Here is a 21,405-nt window from a genome sequence, read left to right on the forward strand (position 1 = left end):
AGATCAACTCACTCACTTTGAAATTGGTACCACGAACTACGAGGTTTTGATCCCTCATTTTTATGTTGGTACGTAGGCACAAGTCCGAAGGTCTTGTCAAACACAAAAATATAATTAATGAATTCTTTTCTCATCCCCACACTTTATTTTTTTCCAAACATCATTTTATACAAAAACACATATTCACACAAGAAAGGGCTCCCTAGGAGTACCTAGGACACTTTAGGTGCTAACACCTTCCTTATGTGTAACCAACCCCCTTACCAGTAATCTCTGGAATTTTATTAGTTTTGATTTGAAAACTTCTTATCTTTGGGTTTTGTTCGTACTTTTACCTTTTTCCCTTGGAAACAATAAAAGTGCGGTGGCGACTCTGGTTTTATTGACGTTAAGCTTACCCATAGCTTGATGGTCATGAATTTACCGCTATAGGAGGCCATTGGAAATTCAACATTTTTCAATTCATCCCTTATAGGGCAAACCATTTCGACGTTCACAATTTCAAATGACTGAAATGGGATTTCCTTCATTTCCCCCTCTTTTTCGATGTATCAGAAAGACACGAGATAACTCATCATAATATCCTCTTTAGGGGTGGCAAAACGGGCCCGGCCCGCGGGCCATGCCCGTTTTACCCGTCATTTTTGGCGGGCCGGGCCAAGGATTTAGGCCCTCACCCTCAAATGTGTCCGCCCCGCCCCGCCCCGTTTTTTTCACGGGCTTTTGCGAGCACGTGTATTTACATAAATTTTTGTATTTTTAGGCTTAAAGAGTGTAATGCCCGCGGGCTTTCCCCGCCCCACCCTCCCTTTTTTGCGGGGCGGGTCTAAGTTTTAGGCCCACATCCTCAACTATGACCGCCCCGCCCCGCCCCGTTTTTTTGCGGGCTTTTGTGGGGCGGGCCTAAACGGGGCGGGCATGCCCGTTTGCCACCCCTAATCCTCTTCACCTTCCACGACCACCAGTTTGTTGCTAACCAAAATTATCAACCTTTGATGGAGTATTGAAGTAACGGCTCAGACCAAATGAATCCATGGTTTTCCAAGTAAACAATTATAAGCTGGATTGATGTCCATTACAAAGAAATCATGGGGACCAATCTTTATAGGAAGACCTACTTCACCATTCACGGCCATCCTTGATCCATCAAATGCCCTTACTATCAGCTCACTCGGCTTCATCACGAGTCCTTCAATGGTCAACTTAGCAAAATAACTCTTGGGCATCACATTGAGAGAGGAACAAGTTTCCACAAAAACTCTTGATAGCACCATGTCCATGCACTCAATAGACATGTGAAGAACTTTGTCGTGATTTTTTCCCTCGGAAGGTAGCTCCTCATCACTGAAACCCAAGCTTAAACTAGTAGCTATGTTGTTAACTACTCCCTCGAATTGGCACACTGGGTTCTCTATTGGTACATGGGTCATATTCAAAAACTTCACCAAGGTATCCCTATGCGCTTCTGAGCACATCAACAAAGACAACATAGAGATTTTTGATGGAGTTTGGTTGAGTTGTTTAACCACTCGATAATCACTTCTTTTTATGATGCGTAAAAACTTGTCTACCTCATTGGTTGGTAGAGAGCTTTGCCTCTACTAAGCATTATCAATCTTCTTGTCGTTGTCTAGGGTCGAAGGACCGCTAGTACCAATCAGAGGAGGTGCAGGTGCAAAGATATACCACTTCTAGTGACCCCGCCAGTCTCGGCTATGCTGATTATCGGGTTATTGAAATTCATAAGCTCTTCTTGAATTTTCTGGCCATGAATGTAGACTGAGGAGTCATACACCCATGGGAATTCCTTTGTGTCATCGTAGGGTAACATTTTTGGGACCTTTATTACCATTGGAATAATAAGATTTACTGAGAGAGTTAACTGGGAGAGACTGTATGGAATTTGTAGAGGTAGAAATTCATTGTATAGTATTTCGAAAGTGGATACATCTTTGATTATAGAGGGGAGAGCTATTAACAATATTCCTTGATCCATCAGGCTCTGCATGGAGGCCTTCAAGACTTCACACTATTATGGGTCCTTTAAACAATGTTCACAAGTTTTTGAACAAACTGGGAATGCGTCACTTCTTATTATCATGTTCTTGATTTCAATAAGCAGAGTTTTCAATTCCTTGACAAAGGTTATTAGTTTTCTTCCATCGTCCAATTCTACCATATTCAAATTTGCCTTATTGTGCGGAGGCATGGGATTGTTGTTTACATTTGGGCCGTTGGGCGTGAACATAATGTTAGAACAAGATCTTGGTTATGCAATATATCTCTAAGTTTTGATGATAACAAAGAATCAAACAATTTGGTACCCCAATAAAATTCTATAACTATGTAGGATTCTAAGGTAAATTGAATGTGATGAAACTATATTTGACTCCTAATACAGTCCAGAAAAGCTGATCTAGAAATGAAGATGTCATATCTAGCTCTGAACAACAATGCGTTTGAGAAATATACACAGACACTATCAATAAATCTCAACTCTAAAGACGCTACTATGAAGACAGTAAATCTAAAGACTCGTATGAGTGAAGACTCTGAAGACGTTACATCTATAGACTCTGAAGACACTATATCGGAAGACCAATTAAGCCAATACTGAAGACTACTCAAGGAATAACTATCTGAAGAATATAAGATCTGCTTAAAGACTCTGAACTCCGCTCACTCTGATTCACGCCCAACAGATCATCTGATTCATCAAAGTCAAAAACTTAATCAAGAAGTATTCTAAGTATGATATAAATCTATATATGGACAATATTGACTACATTGCAAGACGGCTATGGAAAGGACCAGAAAATTAATATCATTAAGTACCATAACTGGCAAGATATCATCATCAATATTTTCTCCAACGGTATCATCTTCAAGCAGTATATAAAGGCCTCACTATCATCATACAAATAAACGAAGCTATCACACAAGATTTCTACAATACACCTTGAACCATATAGTAAATACTTGCTATTGTATAATTCAGTTATCACACACGAGCTGTTGCTCATAGTGTGATCATTAATCATCTATTTTTATTTGTGTTCATCTTCCTTATCTAGAAGCACCAAATACACTCTTGTATTTCTCAATAGTTGTTGTAATTCCTCAAGTGACTTGCGAAGTCTGTGGACTTAAGAGGGCTAAGAGATTGTTGAACTCTTAGAGGATTGTTGTAATCTTTCTAGATTATCGGATTAAATCCTTATTGAATGCAAAATCACCTTGGCCGGGTGGACTGGAGTAGCTTTGACATTCAAGCGAACTAGGATAAACTTATGTGTTTTTTTTTTACCTTTGTGTGTGTGGTGTGGCAAAAGTTTTTATTTCTAATGAAAACAATTCAAACCCCCGTTTCTTGTTTTTCTCTACCTTTAATTGGTATAAGACCTTCAAATTTGTTATTAATTTTTGAATCAAACACTTAATAGTGTAGAGAGATCCAACGTGAGAAAAACGTCATGGCTAACACAGACGAAAGAGATAGCTACAATGCTAGACCTCCAATGTTTGATGGAGAAATAATTGATTATTGGAAAGAAAGAATTAAAAGCTTCTTCTTAGGCTATGATGCTGATCTATGGGACATTATTACAAAAGTTTATGAACCACCCATCTCTTCCCTTAGTATCGTTATACCAAGAAGCCAAATGAGTGATGATCAGAAGCGTGATTTCAAGAATCACCACAAATCCAGAACTATTTTGTTAAATGCTATATATTACAGTGAGTACGAAAAGATCACCAACAGGGAAATAGCTAAAGAAATATTTGATTCCTTGAAGATGACTCACGAAGGCAATAATCAAGTCAAAGAGACTAAGGCTCTGACTTTAATCCAAAAGTATGAAGCCTTCAAAATGGAAGATGATGAAGTTGTTGAGGAAATGTTTTCTAGTCTCGAGGTTCTGGAAAAAGGATACACCACAGCAGATCATTTCAAGAAGATAATCAGAATCCTCCCAAAGAAGTGGAGACTAGTTGTTACTGCCTTGAAGTTATCTAAGGATCTGAACAACATAAGCCTTGAAGAACTTATTGGCTCCCTCACGAGTCATGAAATAGAGCTAGAGGAAGATGAACCTTAGAAGAAAAATAAACCAGTGGCTCTAAAGTCTAGATCAGAAAGAAGGAAGTGAAAAAGGAACAAAGCCTTTCAAGCTGAAGAAGAAGACGACGAGGACTCTGAGAAGGAAGATTCTAATGATGAAGAGGTATTATCTCTTCTATCCAGAAGAATCAAACAACTTTGGAGAAAAAGAAATAACAACTTCAGAAGATCCAGACAGAAGGGAGATCGTTCAGAGTCAATCTCCAAAGGAAGACCCTACAAAGAAGTGACCTACTATGAATGCAAAGAACCTGGAGACTCAAGAATGAATGTCCAAAGCTCAAGAGAGACAACTCCAGGAAGGAAGGTTTCAAGAAAATCTCCTTCAAAGCAAAGAAGAAGGGACTCATGGCAACATGGGATGACTCTGAATCTGAAGCTTCAGAATCTGATTCTGAAGAGGAGCAAGCAAACGTTGCACTCATGGCCACCACTTCTGAAAGTTCATTTGAAAAGAAATCTGACTCTGAAGAGGTATTCTCTGATTTTTCTTGTTCTGATCTAGAAGCCTGTTTATCAGAATATCTAAACTCTTATCAGAAGCTTCGACAAAAATTCAATATCCTTAAAAGGGTTCATGAAGAGACTGTTGAAGAGTGTGATAAGATTGAGAAAGAAGTTTCTGAACTTAAAGAAAACAACTTTATTCTTGAAAAGGAAAATGAATTCTCAACCAAAAAATGTTTAAAACTTGAAGAAACTCTTTCTAAATCTCCACCCACTTGTGACACAATCATATATAAATATGAAAAGGATTTTCAGATATTTCTGAACAATGGACTTGAAAGAAGCAAAATGGCTTCTATGATTTATGGTGTTAGTCACAATAAGAAAAGAGGAATGGAGATGAATCTGATGAAGATGATTTAAAACCTTTTGCATAAAACAAATTAAAATATCCTTTCTATTAGCATTACACACATGCACAAACACATAAATTCAATAATGCTAGAAAACCCAAAGTTGTCAGAAACTTTGGGAGAACTAATCATAAAGGAACCAAAATATTATGGGTACCAAAAGATAAAATAGTATATGTTGCATACATCTTATGCAACAAAGTTAAAATACCAATCATGGTACCTGAACTTTGGATGCTCGTGACGCATGACGGGAAGAAAGCATATGTTCTAAAGCCTGGAACTTAAAGATGTTGCCTTCGTAGGTTTTGGAGGAAATCAGAAAGGAAAAATTAGAGGATCTGTAACAGTTGGCAATGGATCTCTTACCTTTATTTCTGATGTCCTTTATGTTGAAGGATTAATGCATAACTTGTTATCCATAAGTCAATCAAGTGATGACGGTTATAATATAATCTTTAATCAAAAAACGTGCAAAACTGTTAATTAGAAAAATGACACAATCCTTTTCACTGGTAAGAGGAAGACCAACATTTAAAAAATTAAGCTTTCAGATTTAAAAATTCAAAATGTAAAGCGTTTAATGTATGTAAATGAAGAGCAATGGGTGTGGCATAGACGTTTGGGTCGCATTAGCTTGAGGAGGATTTCTCAGCTAAATAAACTTGAGTTAGTCAGAGGCCTACCTAAGCTGTAGTTTTCTTCAGATTCTCTTTGTGACACATGTCAGAAAGGAAAATTTTCTTAAACAACTTTCAAAAATAAAAATGTTGTTTCTACCTATAATCCTCTAGAACTTTTACACATTGACCTGTTTGGAACTGTTAAGACAGCGTCAGTCAATGGTAAGAAGTATGGACTTGTCATTGTTGATGATTATAGTCGTTGGACATGAATAAAATTCCTAATACACAAGAATGAGTCACATTCTGTGTTCACTAGTTTCTACTCAAAAGTGAAAAATGAATTTGACTCTAAAATCATTAGAGTCAGAAGTGATCACGGTGGTGAATTCGTAAATAAACTTTTGGAAGAACTTTTTGACTCTAATGGAATATCCCATGATTTCTCCTATCCTAGAACTCCACAATAAAATGGAGTTGTAGAAAGGAAGAATGGGACCCTCCAAATGTGGCTAATCACTTATGGGCTGAAGCTGTGAATAAAACGAATGGGATCCACATGCATATCACATTGAGTCACACATTGAGTCGCACATGTCAGTGTGGATTGTTGTTTGTGTGATTATATGATATGATTGTGTGGATATGATTTTGGTAGATATGCATATGTGTGTATTTTAGGTGATCCATTTGATATGAATGATTGATGTGATATGTGTGCATATTTGTGATATATGTGATGAAATGGTGACTTGTATACATTATGAAATCATGTGAAAGTTGTATACATATTTGATGATGATTTGTAAATGATGGTGGATGATAATATGTACATGAAATCAATATGTTGTGAAATATGACTTTTGTACATAGTTTAGTATTTATCAATGAATACTTGTGGATTGTTTAGCCATGTCGCGTGATGATAAACACGTGATTCTTTAATAAGATGATATGATGCATGTTTGTATGAAGTGTGACGAATTCTAATAATATATGTATGTTTGTTATACATTTCATATTATTATGTTTTTCTATAATGATTTGAATTCTCACCCTTCTGTTGGAATGATATTCTATCGCGACATCGCTCAGGTACCAGAGATAGTGGTGCTTCGCACAAGAATTAGATTTGAAGGCTAGTTCTTGTTGTGTTTTGACTAGGTAGTTTATAGTGCTCTGGTCATGCAACACTTGGGTTTATGGGATTATTTGTATTTGTTTTGATATTGAGAGATATTGGTGTGCTTTCTTTTATCTTGTTATTTGGATATGTTGGATTTGATGTTGAGTGGCCTTAGAGCCCAAAATGATATTTTGTGGTAAATGATTTATGGGAATCATCACTATTTACCATTTATGAAGAGAGGTGTTATTTTGCTGTGTGAGAATGTTGGTTATTTGGTTTTAATTTATAATTCGTGTTACTTGTATGTGACCATGGCATGTGTTGTTTCTGGCAGAAGTAAATATGACGCCCTCGTGTATGCATGCTTTAATTTACTCCGATTATGCAATTGTATGTTGTATTTGAGTAGAAGTAGTTTAGGGGGTGTTACATTAGTGATATCAGAGCACGGTCGGTCATTCGTCCAGGTTATGAATTTTTTTGATTCCGTTGTATCTGATTTGTGTGTATGACACCGTCGATACGATTTATTTAACAATCCTTGTTGTTGTGGTTGTTTGGTTGGTGTAGAAGGAAGATGGTTACTGGAAGGAATGATGATGCGCTTGCGGAGGCATTGACCCTGTTGGCCGGTGCCATTCCACAAATGAATGCTGGTGATCGGGAGCGTGATGTTGATGAATTTCGTGTTTTGGGGAAGTTCTAGAGAAACAATCCGCCAACTTTTGAAGGAGCTCATGAACCTGACAAAGCTCAAGAGTGGTTGAAGGCGATTGAGAAAATATTTCGAGTTATGAACTGTTCAGATGCACAGAAGGTGCAGTTTGGCACTCATATGCTTGAGAAAGAAGTTAAGGATTGGTGGCACAACACTATTCAGAGATTTGATAAGGATGACATTGAAGTGACTTGGGCACTTTTCCGTGATGCTTTTCTGGAGAAGTATTTTCCAGAAGCTGTTCGTGGAAAGGAGGAAATTGAATTCCTTAAGTTGAAGCAAGGTAATGGTATCGTAGCTGAGTATGCTACAAAGTTTGAGGAGTTGATCAAATTTTGTCCCCATTACAATACTTCTAATACTGAGAGATCCAAGTGTCTTAAGTTTGTGAATGGCTTGAGACCTGATATCAAGAAGGCACTGGGTTACCAACAGATTACGAGATTTTCTGAGTTGGTTAACAAGAGTAGGATTTATGATGAGGATAGTCGTGAGAGTGTTGCTCATTACAAGTCCTTGCATGATAAGAAAGGAAAAGGGCAATTCCGAGGGAAGTCGTATGATTGTAAGAAGAAAGCGGGTAATGGCAAGAAGCCAAGTGGGGGAGGATCTCACACTCCTGTCAAGTGATTCAGATGTGATGTTAAGGGATATCATGCTCCCGAGTGTCCTAAGGGAGATGTGACTTGTTTCAAGTGTGGCAAGCAAGGTCACAAATCTTTTGATTACATAGTTGGTTCGAATGTGACTTGCAACAACTGTGGTGAGCAAGGGTACATTAGTACCAAGTGTAACAAGCCGAAGAAGGAGCAAGCCAAAGGGAAATTGTTTGCATTGTCCGATGTTGATACTTCTGTTGAGGAGAGATTGATTCGAGGTACGTGCTTTATTAATAATATGCCTTTGATTGTTATTATTGATACCGGTGCGACGCATTCTTTTATTTCTTTGGATTGTGCTAAGAGATTGAATCTTGAATTATCTGTTATGCGTGGAAGCATGGTTATTGATACTCTGGCTATGGGTTCAGTGACTACTTTATATGTTTGTTTGAAATGTCCGTTGAATATTTGTGATAAAGATTTTGAAGTTGATTTAGTGTGTCTTCCATTGAGTCAACTTGATGTTATTTTGGGAATGGACTGGTTGAGGGCCAACCATGTCTATATCAATTGTTTTGCGAAAGCTGTTCTTTTTCTTGAGCCAGAGAAGGAAGGTGATTTATTCTTGTCTACTCAACAAGTGAATGAATCTATGTGAGATGGCGCTAAAGTGTTTATGTTGGTGGCAAGTTTGAAGCTTAGTGAAAATGGAACAATGGGTGAATTTCCAGTTGTTCGTGATTTTCCTGAAGTGTTTCCTAATGAGGTTAGCGATTTACTGCCTGAACATGAAGTTGAGTTCACGATTGATTTGATTCCTGGTACTAGTCTGATATCAATGGCTCCGTATCGGATGTCACCATCTGAGTTGAAAGAGTTGAAGAGTCAACTAGAGGATTTGCTTGATAAGAGGTTTATTTGTCAGAGTGTGTCACCGTGGGGTGCACATGTCTTGTTAGTTAAGAAGAAAGAAGGTATTATGAGGTTGTGTGTAGATTACAGACAACTGAATAAGGTTACTATCAAGAATAAGTATCTGCTTCCAAGGATTGATGATTTAATGGATCAGTTGGTTGGTGCTTGTGTGGTTAGAAAGATTGATTTGAGGTCTGGGTATCACCAGATCCGTGTGAAAGCTGAAGATATTCAGAAGACTACTTTTAGAACAAGGTATGGACACTATGAGTATTCAATGATGCCTTTCAGTGTGTTTATGGAGTACATGAATCAGATTTTTCATAAATATCTCGATAAGTTTGTTGTTGTGTTTATCGATGATATTTTGATCTATTCGAAGAGTGAAGAGGATCATGTTGAGCATTTGAGGATTGTTTTATCTGTATTGAAAGAGAAGCAGTTGTTTGCTAAACTTTCGAAGAGCGAGTTTTGGTTGAAGGAAGTGAGTTTCCTTGCCCATGTGATCTCTAGTGGTGGTATTTTGGTTGATCCTTCTAAGATTGAGGCTATATCTCAATGGGAAGCGCCGAAATCTATGTCTGAGATTCGTAGTTTTCTTAGTTTGGCAAGTTATTATCTAAAGTTTATTGAAGGCTTTTCTAAGTTATCTTTGTCGTTAACGCAATTGACTAGGAAAGTGCATGAGAGGAATTATCCGACTCATGATTTGGAATTAGCTGCTGTTGTGTTTCTTTTGAAGATTTGGTGACATTATTTATTTGGGTCGAGATTCAATGTATTTAGTGATCACAAGAGTTTGAAGTATTTGTTCGATCAGAAAGAGTTGAATATGGGGCAAAGGAGATGGTTGGAATTCTTGAAGGATTATGATTTTGGTTTGAATTACCATCCTGGCAAAGCGAATGTTGTAGTCGACGCTTTGAGTAGGAAATCTTTGCATATGTCGGTGTTGATGGTGCGAGAATTGGATTTGCTTGAACAATTTCGAGATATGAGTTTGGTTTGTGAATAGACTTCTTTTAGAGTGAAGCTTGGTATGTTTAAGCTTACTAGTGGAATTTTGGATGAGATTCGAGAAGGTTAGAAATCTGATTTGGTTTTGGTAGATCGATTGACATTGATCAATCAAGGTAAAGATGGTGATTTTCAGATTTATGAGAATTGTATCATGAGGTGTCATGATAGAGTTTATGTTCCCGATGTTTCGGATTTGAGAAAAGGGTTCTTGATGAAGGACATCATAGTGGTTTGAGTATTCATCCTGGTGCTACTAAGATGTATCAAGATTTGAGGAAATTGTTTTGGTGGCCTGGTATGAAGAAAGAGATTGTGGAATTTGTGTATTCGTGTTTGATTTGTCAGAAATCGAAGATTGAGCATCAGAAGTCGTCTAGTTTGTTACAACTGTTATCTATTCCTGAATGGAAATGGGATAGTATTTCTATGGATTTTGTTTCTGGTTTACCTAGGACTCCGAGTAATTGTGAAGCTATTTGGGTTATTGTGGACAGGTTAACAAAATCTGCTCACTTTATTCCGATTAGAATGGATTATCCGATGGAGAGGCTTGCAAAGCAGTATATTGAGAAAATTGTCAGTTTGCATGGTATTTCGTCTAGCATTGTGTCATATAGGGATGTGAGGTTTACTTTGAGATTTTGGGAAGGTTTGTAACGTGCTTTAGGTAAAAAGTTGTGTTTGAGTTCTGCTTATCATCCGCAGACAGATGTTCAGACTGAGAGGATGATTCAGTCGCTTGAGGATCTTTTGAGAGCTTATGTTTTGGAACAGGGAGGTGCTTGGGATAGTTATTTGCCTTTGATTGAGTTTACCTACAACAATAGTTTTCATTCGAGTATTGATATGGCTCCGTTTGAAGCTTTGTATGGTAGAAGGTGTAGGGCGCCTTTGTGTTGGAACGAATCTGGAGAGAGTGTTGTGGTTGGACCTGAATTAGTTCAACAAACTACTGATAAGATTAAAATGATCAGAGAGAAGATGAAGGTTTCTCAGAGTCGTCAGAAGAGTTACCATAACAAGAGAAGGAAAGCGCTTGAGTTTGAGGTAGATGATCATGTGTTTTTAAGAGTTACTCCGATAACGGGTGTTGGTAGAGCATTGAAGTCACGTAAGTTGACGCCGCATTTTATTGGTCCGTATCAGATTTCCGAGAAAGTAGGTGATGTGGCTTATCGAATTACGCTGCCGCCGTCACTTTCTAATCTCCATGTTGTGTTTCACGTGCCTCAATTGAGGAGATACATTGCGGATCCTTCGCATATTGCCCAATTAGATGATGTTGAGGTTAGAGATAATTTGACCGTGGAGACATTACCTATGTGGATAGAAGATAGAGAGGTGAAACAACTTCGTGATAAAGAGATCGCTTTGGTGAAAGTCGTTTGGGGATGACCGGCTGGTGGAAATGTGACGTGGGAGCTTGCGAGTCAGATGAGGGATTCATATCCCGAGTTGTTTGCTTGAGGTAATTTTCGAGGGTGAAAATATTTCAAGTGGGGGAGAGTTGTAACACCCCGATTTAATTTCCGTATTTATTTATTATGCGTTTATTTTAATTAATCATTATTTGGTGTGATAATTAATTAAATATGTGTTCTGGTGATTATTTGAATTATTTGAATATATGTGTTATTTGAATAATTGATTTTTATGAGTAGAAATAGCAATTGTCTAGTAATGGGCCTAATTAATTAGAAGGGTGGATAAGTGGGTTAAGCCCATTATGAGTTAAAAAGATAGTAAGGGTTTTAGAGATTAGAGTTAGTTTTGTAAAACAAGAGAAGAAGAGAGAAGAGAAGAAAAAGAAGAGAAAGAGGAGAAGAGGAAACTAGAAGAAGAAAGACCTAGAGATTTCATATATACTAAGGTAAGGGTGAGATTTCAAGTGGTAATGGATAAACATAATGTATGTTTTAATCCATTCATGAAATTCAATATATGTGGGTTAGATATCATGAACTTAGGATTTGAGGATTTTGATTTTTGAGAAACCCTAACATGTGTTTATGTTTTAATCCATGAAATTGATGTTTATGTTATGCTATGATGTTTCTATATTGAATTTCATGAATGAGTATTGTAACACCTCAAAATTTGCCCTCCTCTCTTGGGACTAGCTTAACATATTGCATATCATTTTTAGGTCATTAGGCATTGCATATTGCATATCAGGTGGAAACATTGTGCAAGTCACCCTCATAAGTCTTGATCAGGAGATAAAGAGGTCAAGGTGCAAGCTAGGGTTTCATTGAATGGATCACTAATCATCTGAGGATGTGGGGGTCTAAGTTAGGGTTTCTTGATTCTCAAGGAGATTGAGCTTCATCTTGGTGGAAATAATATATCATCATCATCATGGTCTTGATTTCATCAAATGCTTGATCAATACCTTGAGATTAGGGTTTTGACCACTAGTCAACCCTAATCATCTGCATTGGGCCAATCAGGGCTTGGCAAGGAGATGGGGTCTACAATGGATATGGGGATCATCATATGATTATATTGAGCTTATGGAGGCTAGGGTTTCATCCTTGAGCCATTTCATCAAGAGTTTGAGGCTTAACTTGATCAGTGCATGGCCAAATTCATCTATCAATCAGAAAAGTCAATTGTGGTCAACTGTGCCTGATTTTATGGATTGGAAGGTGGGAGGTGGTTTGAAAGGCTTCATTCATGTCCATATAAGTCTCATTTGACATATCAAACATCAAGAATGAAGAAAATAAGGTCAGACAAAAAGTTTCCAAAAATAGCAGGTGACCTGTAATTTCAACTGCCCAAAATGGAAAGTTTTTCACCTCAAAACTACTTCATCATAAAAGCTTCAAATGGATTTTTGTCCAACATGAAAGTTGAAGATCTTGTTCTCACCTTTCCAAAAAGTCCAAGAACATGAAATTCTCATGTGTGGTTGGCAAGATATGGTCCAATCATTTTCAGAAAATGCCTAAATTCAAAGTGGCATAACTTTCACATGGAATGGCCAAATTGGGTGATTTTTCTTTGAGCAAACCACATTTTACATGTACTTTCATGATGTATCATCACATTTCATCAAAAATCATCATGGCAAAAGGTCATTTTTCAAGTGATCACTTTGAAAATTGGTGGGAAAATAGGTGATTTTGTGAAATACATGGTTTTTGCATACCAAGCCTATTCCAACACATCGCAAACATCATTTTGGACTTGCTTGAACTGTAATTGCACTGTTACATTGACTGGTTTGCAAAAGGCCATTTTGGACATTTCACATGAAAATTACATTTCACTAATTCACTTCATTTTGCTAATTGTGATTAGTAAATGGATTAAGGCTTGGTATAAAGTGTTAATTATAATAGAAAATCATAATCACACTTCACATTTTCAGATCTAACAAACTTTCCCTCCAATTCTCTCCAATTTTCTCCAATTTTTTCCACACTTTTTCATCATTTCTCATTGAATTCTTCATCAATTGCACTGGTTCTTGTTGGATCCATCTTCTACTTGTATCATTGAGGAACTGTTTCACAAGATCAAGGCCATAGCATTGCATAATCGTGATTGTTGAAAGCTCACACATCCATGGCATTTTGTTGATTCTTCAAACTGGAGCATGCTGGAGCTGAACTACTTGTTGCAATCACTTTCCTATGCCTAAAGCATCATCTGTTTTCACGTTTCACATCAAAACAAGGCCAAATCACGAGCTGCTTCATCCATAAAATAAAAATTCGATCTCAACCATTGCCTGAATTGTGATGTGGTTATGATAGATCTTTGATCATAGAATGCAATGTAACTTGTGGTTTTGAATTTGGTTGAGTATCGAGTGAGAAATCTTGAATTTAAGTTTGATGCTCAAATATTCTTTTGCTCGATCCGTGAAGCATGAGTAGAATTAGGAGAAATTAAGTTCATATCCATGATCTAGGTTGAAAGACGAACACATTGATGTATGGCATGATCATTTTGGTTGAAATTCGTCCATGTGCATTTTCTGGAATTGTTGTTGTTGTTCTTGATGAAGAACACGCTCCAGGAGCGTCTTGATCCGTTTTGGCTTGGCTGTGTTTCGAATTCATGTTTCCCGCTTCCTTCAGCCAATAGCATAGCGCCACTACATTTATTTAAACGGCGCGTTTTGGCTTCGTGGCTCAGGAATTACAAAATTGCCATTATTCAATTTTAAATCATTTCATTTCATTTTCTTTTTCATGTTTTATTTCATTTTGATCAATGATCTTCAAAAATTCATAAGTTCTTCATTTCTTGTCCAAATTTGATGAGACTTTTTGCATTATTCTCCTTGTGATGTGTAGTTTTTAATGGTGATTTTTAATATTTTTGTGCACATGTGGATTTTAAAAATGCTTAGGGATTGTTTGGATGTGTGCCATGTGTATATGCTTTGCCATTTCACTCATAAAATGATGATGCTTCCATAGAAATGTTTGAAATTTTTTGTGCATGTTCTAGACATCCTAAGGAACACTTGGATATGTGGTTTGCAAATTTTGGATCCCTGGTTGATGAGATATGATTTTTTGATTAGAGGTGTGACAATTTGTGTCACACCATTCATTGTGTACTTCATGATTTTATTTTCCATGCTTAGGGACATTGGATTGAGTCAAATGTTTGCATGATTGAGCATATGGATGTTGAGAATACATGGGAAATTTTCTGGATTTATTGATGTCATTTCCTATTTGATTGGAATTTTCTCCCCTGCTTGGTCATTTGTTAATTTTTTGTGACACATGTTTGTGTTTGGTTTGTGAAATTCTGGTCATTAATTGGATGGATGTGAAATTTGACATGTGAATTCTAGACACATTATAGGTCATCTTGGCTTTGATCCCATTCGTTTATCATGTTTTTTCACTGTTTTATGATTGATGGAAGTTGATGCTTGTTTTGATGCCTTGTGTTGGCTTGCTTGAATTTGTGTTGGCTTTCTGATTTTCATTGACCTACTTCCTCTTGTCCAAATGGCATGAAATTTGATATGATGCTTATTGAATGTGTTCTGTTTAGACTTGAATTTTTTTGGAATTTGTTGAGCTCTTTTGGTATTGATTTGCTTGTAATCATTCTGTTTACACCAATGTGTTTCAATCTTGCCTAGTTTGACATGTCTTGTTCATGAAATGATAATGGTGAATGATATGAGCATGGGACCAATTGGACCTTCTTCTTGATTGATTAATCTTGGTTTTGGATAATTTTCACTTGCTGTTTTGGATTTTTCATCTCCTTTTGACCCTAGGCTTGTCCTAGTGGTCTTGTTTCTCATGTTTGAGTTTGCTTTTCAGGTAAAGATGCAAATGCTTTAAGGAGATTGCTACAAGTTGATTGAATTTGGTTAATTGTTGTGAACTAACTTGTGTGTTTTGTAGGGTGCTTGGCTCACTTGCTTTGAGCTTGTGCTTGGCTCATATGATCAATTGTGATTGACTGTTGGTTCTTATCTGTTTGTTTCACTGTCTGTGATTGGTATAATGATTGTATTTGATTGATTTCAGGTACATTAGTTGCTAACAGTTCTTCTTGAACTTGCTTGCTGTTGCTTGGTTGTTTAACCAATAGAGGTAGAACACTCTAACTTCATGTAGTCTGGAAGACCTGGCCTGTTACTTGGCCAGGCACCTGTCTGAAGTCCTCCTTAAGAGGCAATGTTTGTGCTTGTTTACATTTGTGCCAAGCAGGAAAAGTCCTTGATTAAGGCAATTGGCAGAACCCAAGGGATGTGTAATCCATCCCCTGCTACTCTTGTTGAGTCGTCCCTCTGCTCACACCACTATGTTGATGCATTGGGACATTAACCCAAGATCTTGTACAGTGTACAGTTGTGTCAGTGTCTTGAGTGTAGAAGGGTTCCCACTTTCTGAACCCACACTCCTTTGTCTGAAGCTCTCCCTGGCCAGGGATAAGAGCTGTGAAGTCTAATCTTCACTCACCTTTCATCAGCTTCACCCTGACTCTCAATGTCAGGGTTAAGAGCTAACACCACCCTTGTACAGATGACTTGCCTTGGCAAGTCTAACCCTTTGTTTGAGCCCACTTTGACTGGACATAGTGTGTGCTAACTGTGAATGTTTGTTTTGTTTTGTTTATGCTTGCATGCTTGCTTTGCCTGGATAGGATTAGCTTGCTGTTGTGCAAGTAGATAGAAAACTCAACCTAGGACCATTGTGGAATATATGATAACTATTAGGCTCGAGTCAGTCTCCCTTTTAGTTTGTCATTTCCCAGTCTCTGGTTAGGAGAAAGTTTCTCCTCTGTTAAGGGGAACTACGTTGCCCTGATCCTCATACTAGATGAGGTACGTAGGCAGGAGGTCGTGCGAGATCTCTCCAGGCAAACCTTTTCTTTTTTATGTGTGTTTGGTTGACAATTGCTTGGCTCGAGTTCCCGACTCCTTAGCAATTTGTTGTTTGTTTGTTCTTGTTGTGTGCTTGGAAGCTGATATAAGTCCAGTGATTGGCATTCGGGTTCCAGTGTGGGTGAATGGTTCGGAAGCTGATGTAAGTCCATCGAGTGGCATTCGGGTTCCATGTTTGCCTGCTTGTGTGTTTGTGTTGTTTAGCGTGCGTAAGCCGAACTACGGAAGCTCTGATTCTCGTTCCAGACGAGATACGTAGGCATAGGATGCGATGTCCTAGCGAGCCCTCTTCCTCTTACCCCCACCTGTGTTTCTTGTGTGTGTGTGATGTTTGTTTTAGCAACCTTTTCTTTCTTTTACAGCGTGGATCCCGTCGAGTACGACGGACGTGAGGGGTGCTAATACCTTCCCCTCGCGTAACCGACTCCCGTACCCATTCTCTTTGGTCGCGAGACCATTTCCTTTCCAGGTTTACTTCGAGCGTTTCCTTTCCCTCTTTGGGATAAATAACGCACGGTGGCGGCTCTGTGTTGTTTTTGTTTCAGCCCGCCGGTTGTTTTTCGCGGATGCGACAACTGGCGACTCTGCTGGGGACTTCATAGATGTTGACCTGTGCTGGTCCATTTTCCCTAAGCGAGTCTCTCCTAGCGTTCTAGGATGGTTTAGGTTGCTTGTGTTGCTTTATTTATTGCATTTATTATTCTGACTGTGTATATATTTGCATAAATATTTGCATGCATCATACTATCATGTTGCCGTCCTCTGTGCAGGTGGTTCCTCTGTTTTGGGGTGGGTGTTCTGAGTGGGGCTAAAACCCAGGCCCGAGTATACACCTAGGATTAGTGTGGTCTCATGTTGCCTCCTTCATGTTAGGTTAATATGTTCTTGGCAATGTGATGTACCACAAGCCGGACGAGGTTCTTTTGAGGGAGCTCTTCCTTGGTGGAGTATCCGCTTTGGTTGATTAACTTCATCTGAGCTATTGACTCTGGTGACCGATCATTTCCCGGATCTTTGGTTTAGACGATCTTAAGAGAGCTACAATGGCACACCCGAAAGGGCAAACCCATTGAGTATCTCCGCCCGATTGTCGAGACTATTATCCGCCTTAGGATGACCTGGTTAGAATTTACCTGTGAGTGGAGGGTGATTCTTTCAGATGCATTGTTCAGATGGTGACTTTGATGGTGACTTTTTGTTCCGTTGATCAGAGTCATATTTATAAGTCGGATTTATGGCCATTTATTTCTGAGACACCAGAGTGCTGTCCGTGTTATTTATCAGTGGGGATCCGTTTATTTCAGGATTCCCCAGGCTGATTCAGAGGTTGTGGTTATCTGTTCAGTGGATCTCTGATGATGATGATGATGATGTATCTTTCAGTTCCGTTTATTTCGGAACCCTTGAGATGGATTTATGGTTATGTATTCCTTCAGATGGTTGTGATCAGTTCAGAGATCCGGGCCGTAACTCAGTGCAACAGATGATCAGATGACTTGGAGGATGGCAATGCATTGCATTCATTCATCAGCATCATCACATTTTTGCATTTACCTGCATCTAACACATGTTTACCCATATGCAGGGACACTTTTGATCGAGATCTTGATGGAGAGACTTCTTGATCAAGATATGAGGCCCGGTTTGAAGGACGATGTTGTTTACAGTTTCTTTGACCCAGAGATCAGTGGGCTGAGAGATATGATAGCATTGATTGCACCCGACCATGTGGGGTTGTTTCGTGAGATGTATGGGGGTATTCTGAAGATGGTTTTCAGACTCACTGACAGAGACAGGAGCGCCATTCATACTCTTCTCCAGTTCTATGACCCGGGCCTGAGATGTTTTGTCTTCCCGGACTATTTGTTGGGACCTCTGATGGAGGACTATGCTAGCATTCTGGGTATGCAGATCCGAGATCAGATTCCTTTCCATGTCACTAGGGTGGAGCCTGACATCCTTGGGATTTCTCGTGCTCTTTATTTGAGTCCGGAGATGATCAAGGAGGGTTTGAAGGAAAAGGGGAAGTTACCTGGGTTTCATTTGAGTTTCTTGGAAGCTAAGGCCAAGGAATATGGTGCTATGGGTAATTGGAAGACGGTTTGTGCTTTAATTGCTGTGAGCATTTATGGGGTTATTTAGTTTCCTAATCAGAAGAACTTTGTGGACCATAATGCTATCAGGTTGTTCATGCAGAGGAACCCTATTCCTACTCTGATCGGAGACGTCTATTACTCGGTTCATAACAGGAATGAGAAGCGACGTGGGGGTTTGATCCGGTGCTATGCTCAGTTGCTATTCAGGTGGTTTATGGGGTATTTGCCTTCCCGAGGTGCTTTTGCTCATCTTGATCCTACTGTCAAGTGGTCATTCAGGTTGATGGGTTTGCGGGCTGCTGACATCGCTTGGACTCATAATGGTATGGCTGGACGGGATTTCATATGCAGTTGTGGGAGTCTTCCCAATGTGCCTCTTGTAGGAGTTCAGGGTTGTGTCAATTACAACCCGGTACTTCTCAGGAGACAGATGGGGTTTGCTGTGGAGGGTCCTCCTCTCAGTCGAGAGATTCAGGAGTCCTTTTACTTCTCGATTGAGGGCAATCAGGCCAAGCTGAGGCAAGTATTGGATGAGTGGCATGATATCCAGAGGAGGGGCAAGGTTCCTTTTGGCAAGGTCAATAGTCAGTACTTTCCTCTATTTGGTGATTGGTTGCGGAAGAGGATAGAGCTCACACTTCTACCATTTCCGAGAGGTGGTCCTTGGTGTCCTATGATTGAGGGTCCGAGTTCTTCTGTCAGTATGGAAGAATTCCTCGAGATGAAGAGGGCCAGAGATCAGTTGCTTGTAGAGAAAGCGGGATTGGAGATGAGTGTTGCTCGGATTCAGACGGCTAATCAAGAGATTAGAGTGAAGATGGAAGATCAAGACAAGCGACATGCCTTGGAAGCAAAGCGCTTTGAGATGGATACTGCCTACTATGGGAAGATCAGCCAAGCCTTAGCATCGTCCACCAGGGAGCATGACATCACTAAGGAGAAGCTGTCCAGAGCTGCAAAGGCCGTTGAAGATGAGAAGAGGAGGCAAATCCTTGTCAGGGATCAGAGAGATGACAGAGTCAGAATCCTCATTGCTGAGTGGGAGGCAAAGCTGAAGATTAAGGAAGCGGAGAAAGCGAAGATCATCGCCGAGAGAGATCATTACATTGCTGAGAGAGATCATTACTTCAGGCAGATGAAGATTCATCAGAAAGAGGTGGGGAGATTGCAGCAGGAGAACACCGAGCTCAGGTTCGCCGCAGAGTTCGCGAAGATGGTTGATGATATAGGGCCTTCTATGGGACCCTCATCAGGCTAGCTTTTCTCATTTGTGTTGGATTACCGTCAGGCTTGTTGACGGAATTCATTTGCTTGTATTTCTTTTCCGATTCTGGAGATTTGTATCTGATTTGATGTATGACTATGGCACTTATTGTGCATCTTGCTATGTGATGGTTATTTTCATTCGGTGATTGATCTTCAAGCTTTATTTGCTTTACCGTATGCGCTCACACAAGCACACACATGGTTGGGGGTATTTTGCTAAATCATATATCTCTGGCTTGTATGATGAAATCAAATGATGAATGTCAGAATATTGCTGCCGGATTATTACTTGTCTCTATGAAACCAAGATCAAGAGACAAAGTGTTCCTCATGGGGGTAGACACTGCATTCATGCATGATCATAATAACTTGTGTTTTATTTTGCAGGTATCTATTGCTAACGCGCTTGATTGTTTCAGGAATCATTGCTCGTGCTCGCAGAGTCGTACCTTTGCACTCAACCCGACCTCACAGATACTTCACCAGACGCAATACTCCCAGACTGATGGATCTCCCAAACGCAGATATCCTCGAGTTGAAGGACAAGATGAGTGAGCTGATCAACATCATGCAAGGTTTTGCAGTTGGTCAGAAAGCTCTAGCTGACAAGGTTGAGAAGCTCGAGCGGGCTTCAACAGCAAATAGTGGCGTGAACCTAGATGGTGTCTCCAACCAGGGGATTGGTGGTTCTCGAGACGGTGGAAAGAGAACGACTATTGGCATGGTGAATAATGTTGGTGGTTTCGGTGGTGCTGGTGGTGGGCCCGGTCTGGGGCAGAATATGAAGGATAGTCTATTCCCTCCGTTCTTTGGGGCGGATGGTGACAGAGAGGAAGACCGGGAAGCTGACCAATTCTCCATGCACAACGAGCCATTTGGTCAGTATGGTGCTCAACCTCAGAACAAGGAGATTCAGCTGCTGGCTGAAAAGATCAGAGCTCTGGAAAGCTATGCCACTCCTGGAGTGGTTAATATGTCAAACATGGGGCTAGTGGAGGGGATCGTGATCCCGCAAAAGTTTAAGGCGCCCGCGTTTGATCGCTACAATGGGAGTTCCTGCCCCGAGACTCATCTGCAGGCATTTGTCCGTAAGATCTCAGCTTACACCATGGACCAAAAGTTGTGGATGTATTTCTTCCAGGACAGCCTGTCCGGAGGTTCCCTGGAATGGTACACCAAGCTCAAGTCCTCAGATGTCAAGAATTGGAAAGATCTTGGGGACACATTCTTTAAACAGTATCAGTTCAATGCTGATATGGCCCCGAGTCGTACCCAACTGCAGGGTATGTCTTAGAAGAATAATGAGGGGTTTAAAGAATACGCCCAGAGATGGAGGGAGTTGGCTGCCAGAGTGCAACCTCCGCTGGTAGACAGAGAGATGTCTGATCTCTTTATGGGGACCCTATAGGGGGCATACGCCGAGAGAATGTTTGGTTGTCCGGTGACCAACTTTTCAGACATAGTCGTGGCCGAAGAGAGGATAGAGAGCTGGCTGAAACTCGGGAAGATTCAGGGTACAGCTTCGTCGTCTGGACTGAAGAAGCTCTTTGGGAATGGCCAGAGGAAGAAAGAAGGCGATACCAGTGTTGTATACGCACAGAGGGGACCCAGTAGGGATCGTTACTTCCAGCACACTGCTGCGGTAACTATTCCTGCTGAGCATCAGCCTGCACCACA

General features: G+C 39.7%; 2 protein-coding genes across 2 annotated transcripts; both read left to right on the forward strand.

Moving 5' to 3' along the window:
* The first annotated feature begins 7,528 nt into the window (after positions 1-7,528).
* On the forward strand, positions 7,529-8,083 carry LOC127094932 (uncharacterized). Its single transcript, XM_051033689.1, has one exon. The coding sequence runs from the start codon at positions 7,529-7,531 to the stop codon at positions 8,081-8,083; it is 555 nt and encodes a 184-aa protein (XP_050889646.1).
* A 2,753-nt stretch (positions 8,084-10,836) lies between these two features.
* On the forward strand, positions 10,837-11,385 carry LOC127094933 (uncharacterized). Its single transcript, XM_051033690.1, has one exon. The coding sequence runs from the start codon at positions 10,837-10,839 to the stop codon at positions 11,383-11,385; it is 549 nt and encodes a 182-aa protein (XP_050889647.1).
* The last annotated feature ends 10,020 nt before the right edge of the window (positions 11,386-21,405 follow it).

The sequence above is a fragment of the Lathyrus oleraceus genome, chromosome 6 (genome assembly GCF_024323335.1).
Source record: "Lathyrus oleraceus cultivar Zhongwan6 chromosome 6, CAAS_Psat_ZW6_1.0, whole genome shotgun sequence".
Lineage (NCBI taxonomy): Eukaryota > Viridiplantae > Streptophyta > Magnoliopsida > Fabales > Fabaceae > Lathyrus > Lathyrus oleraceus.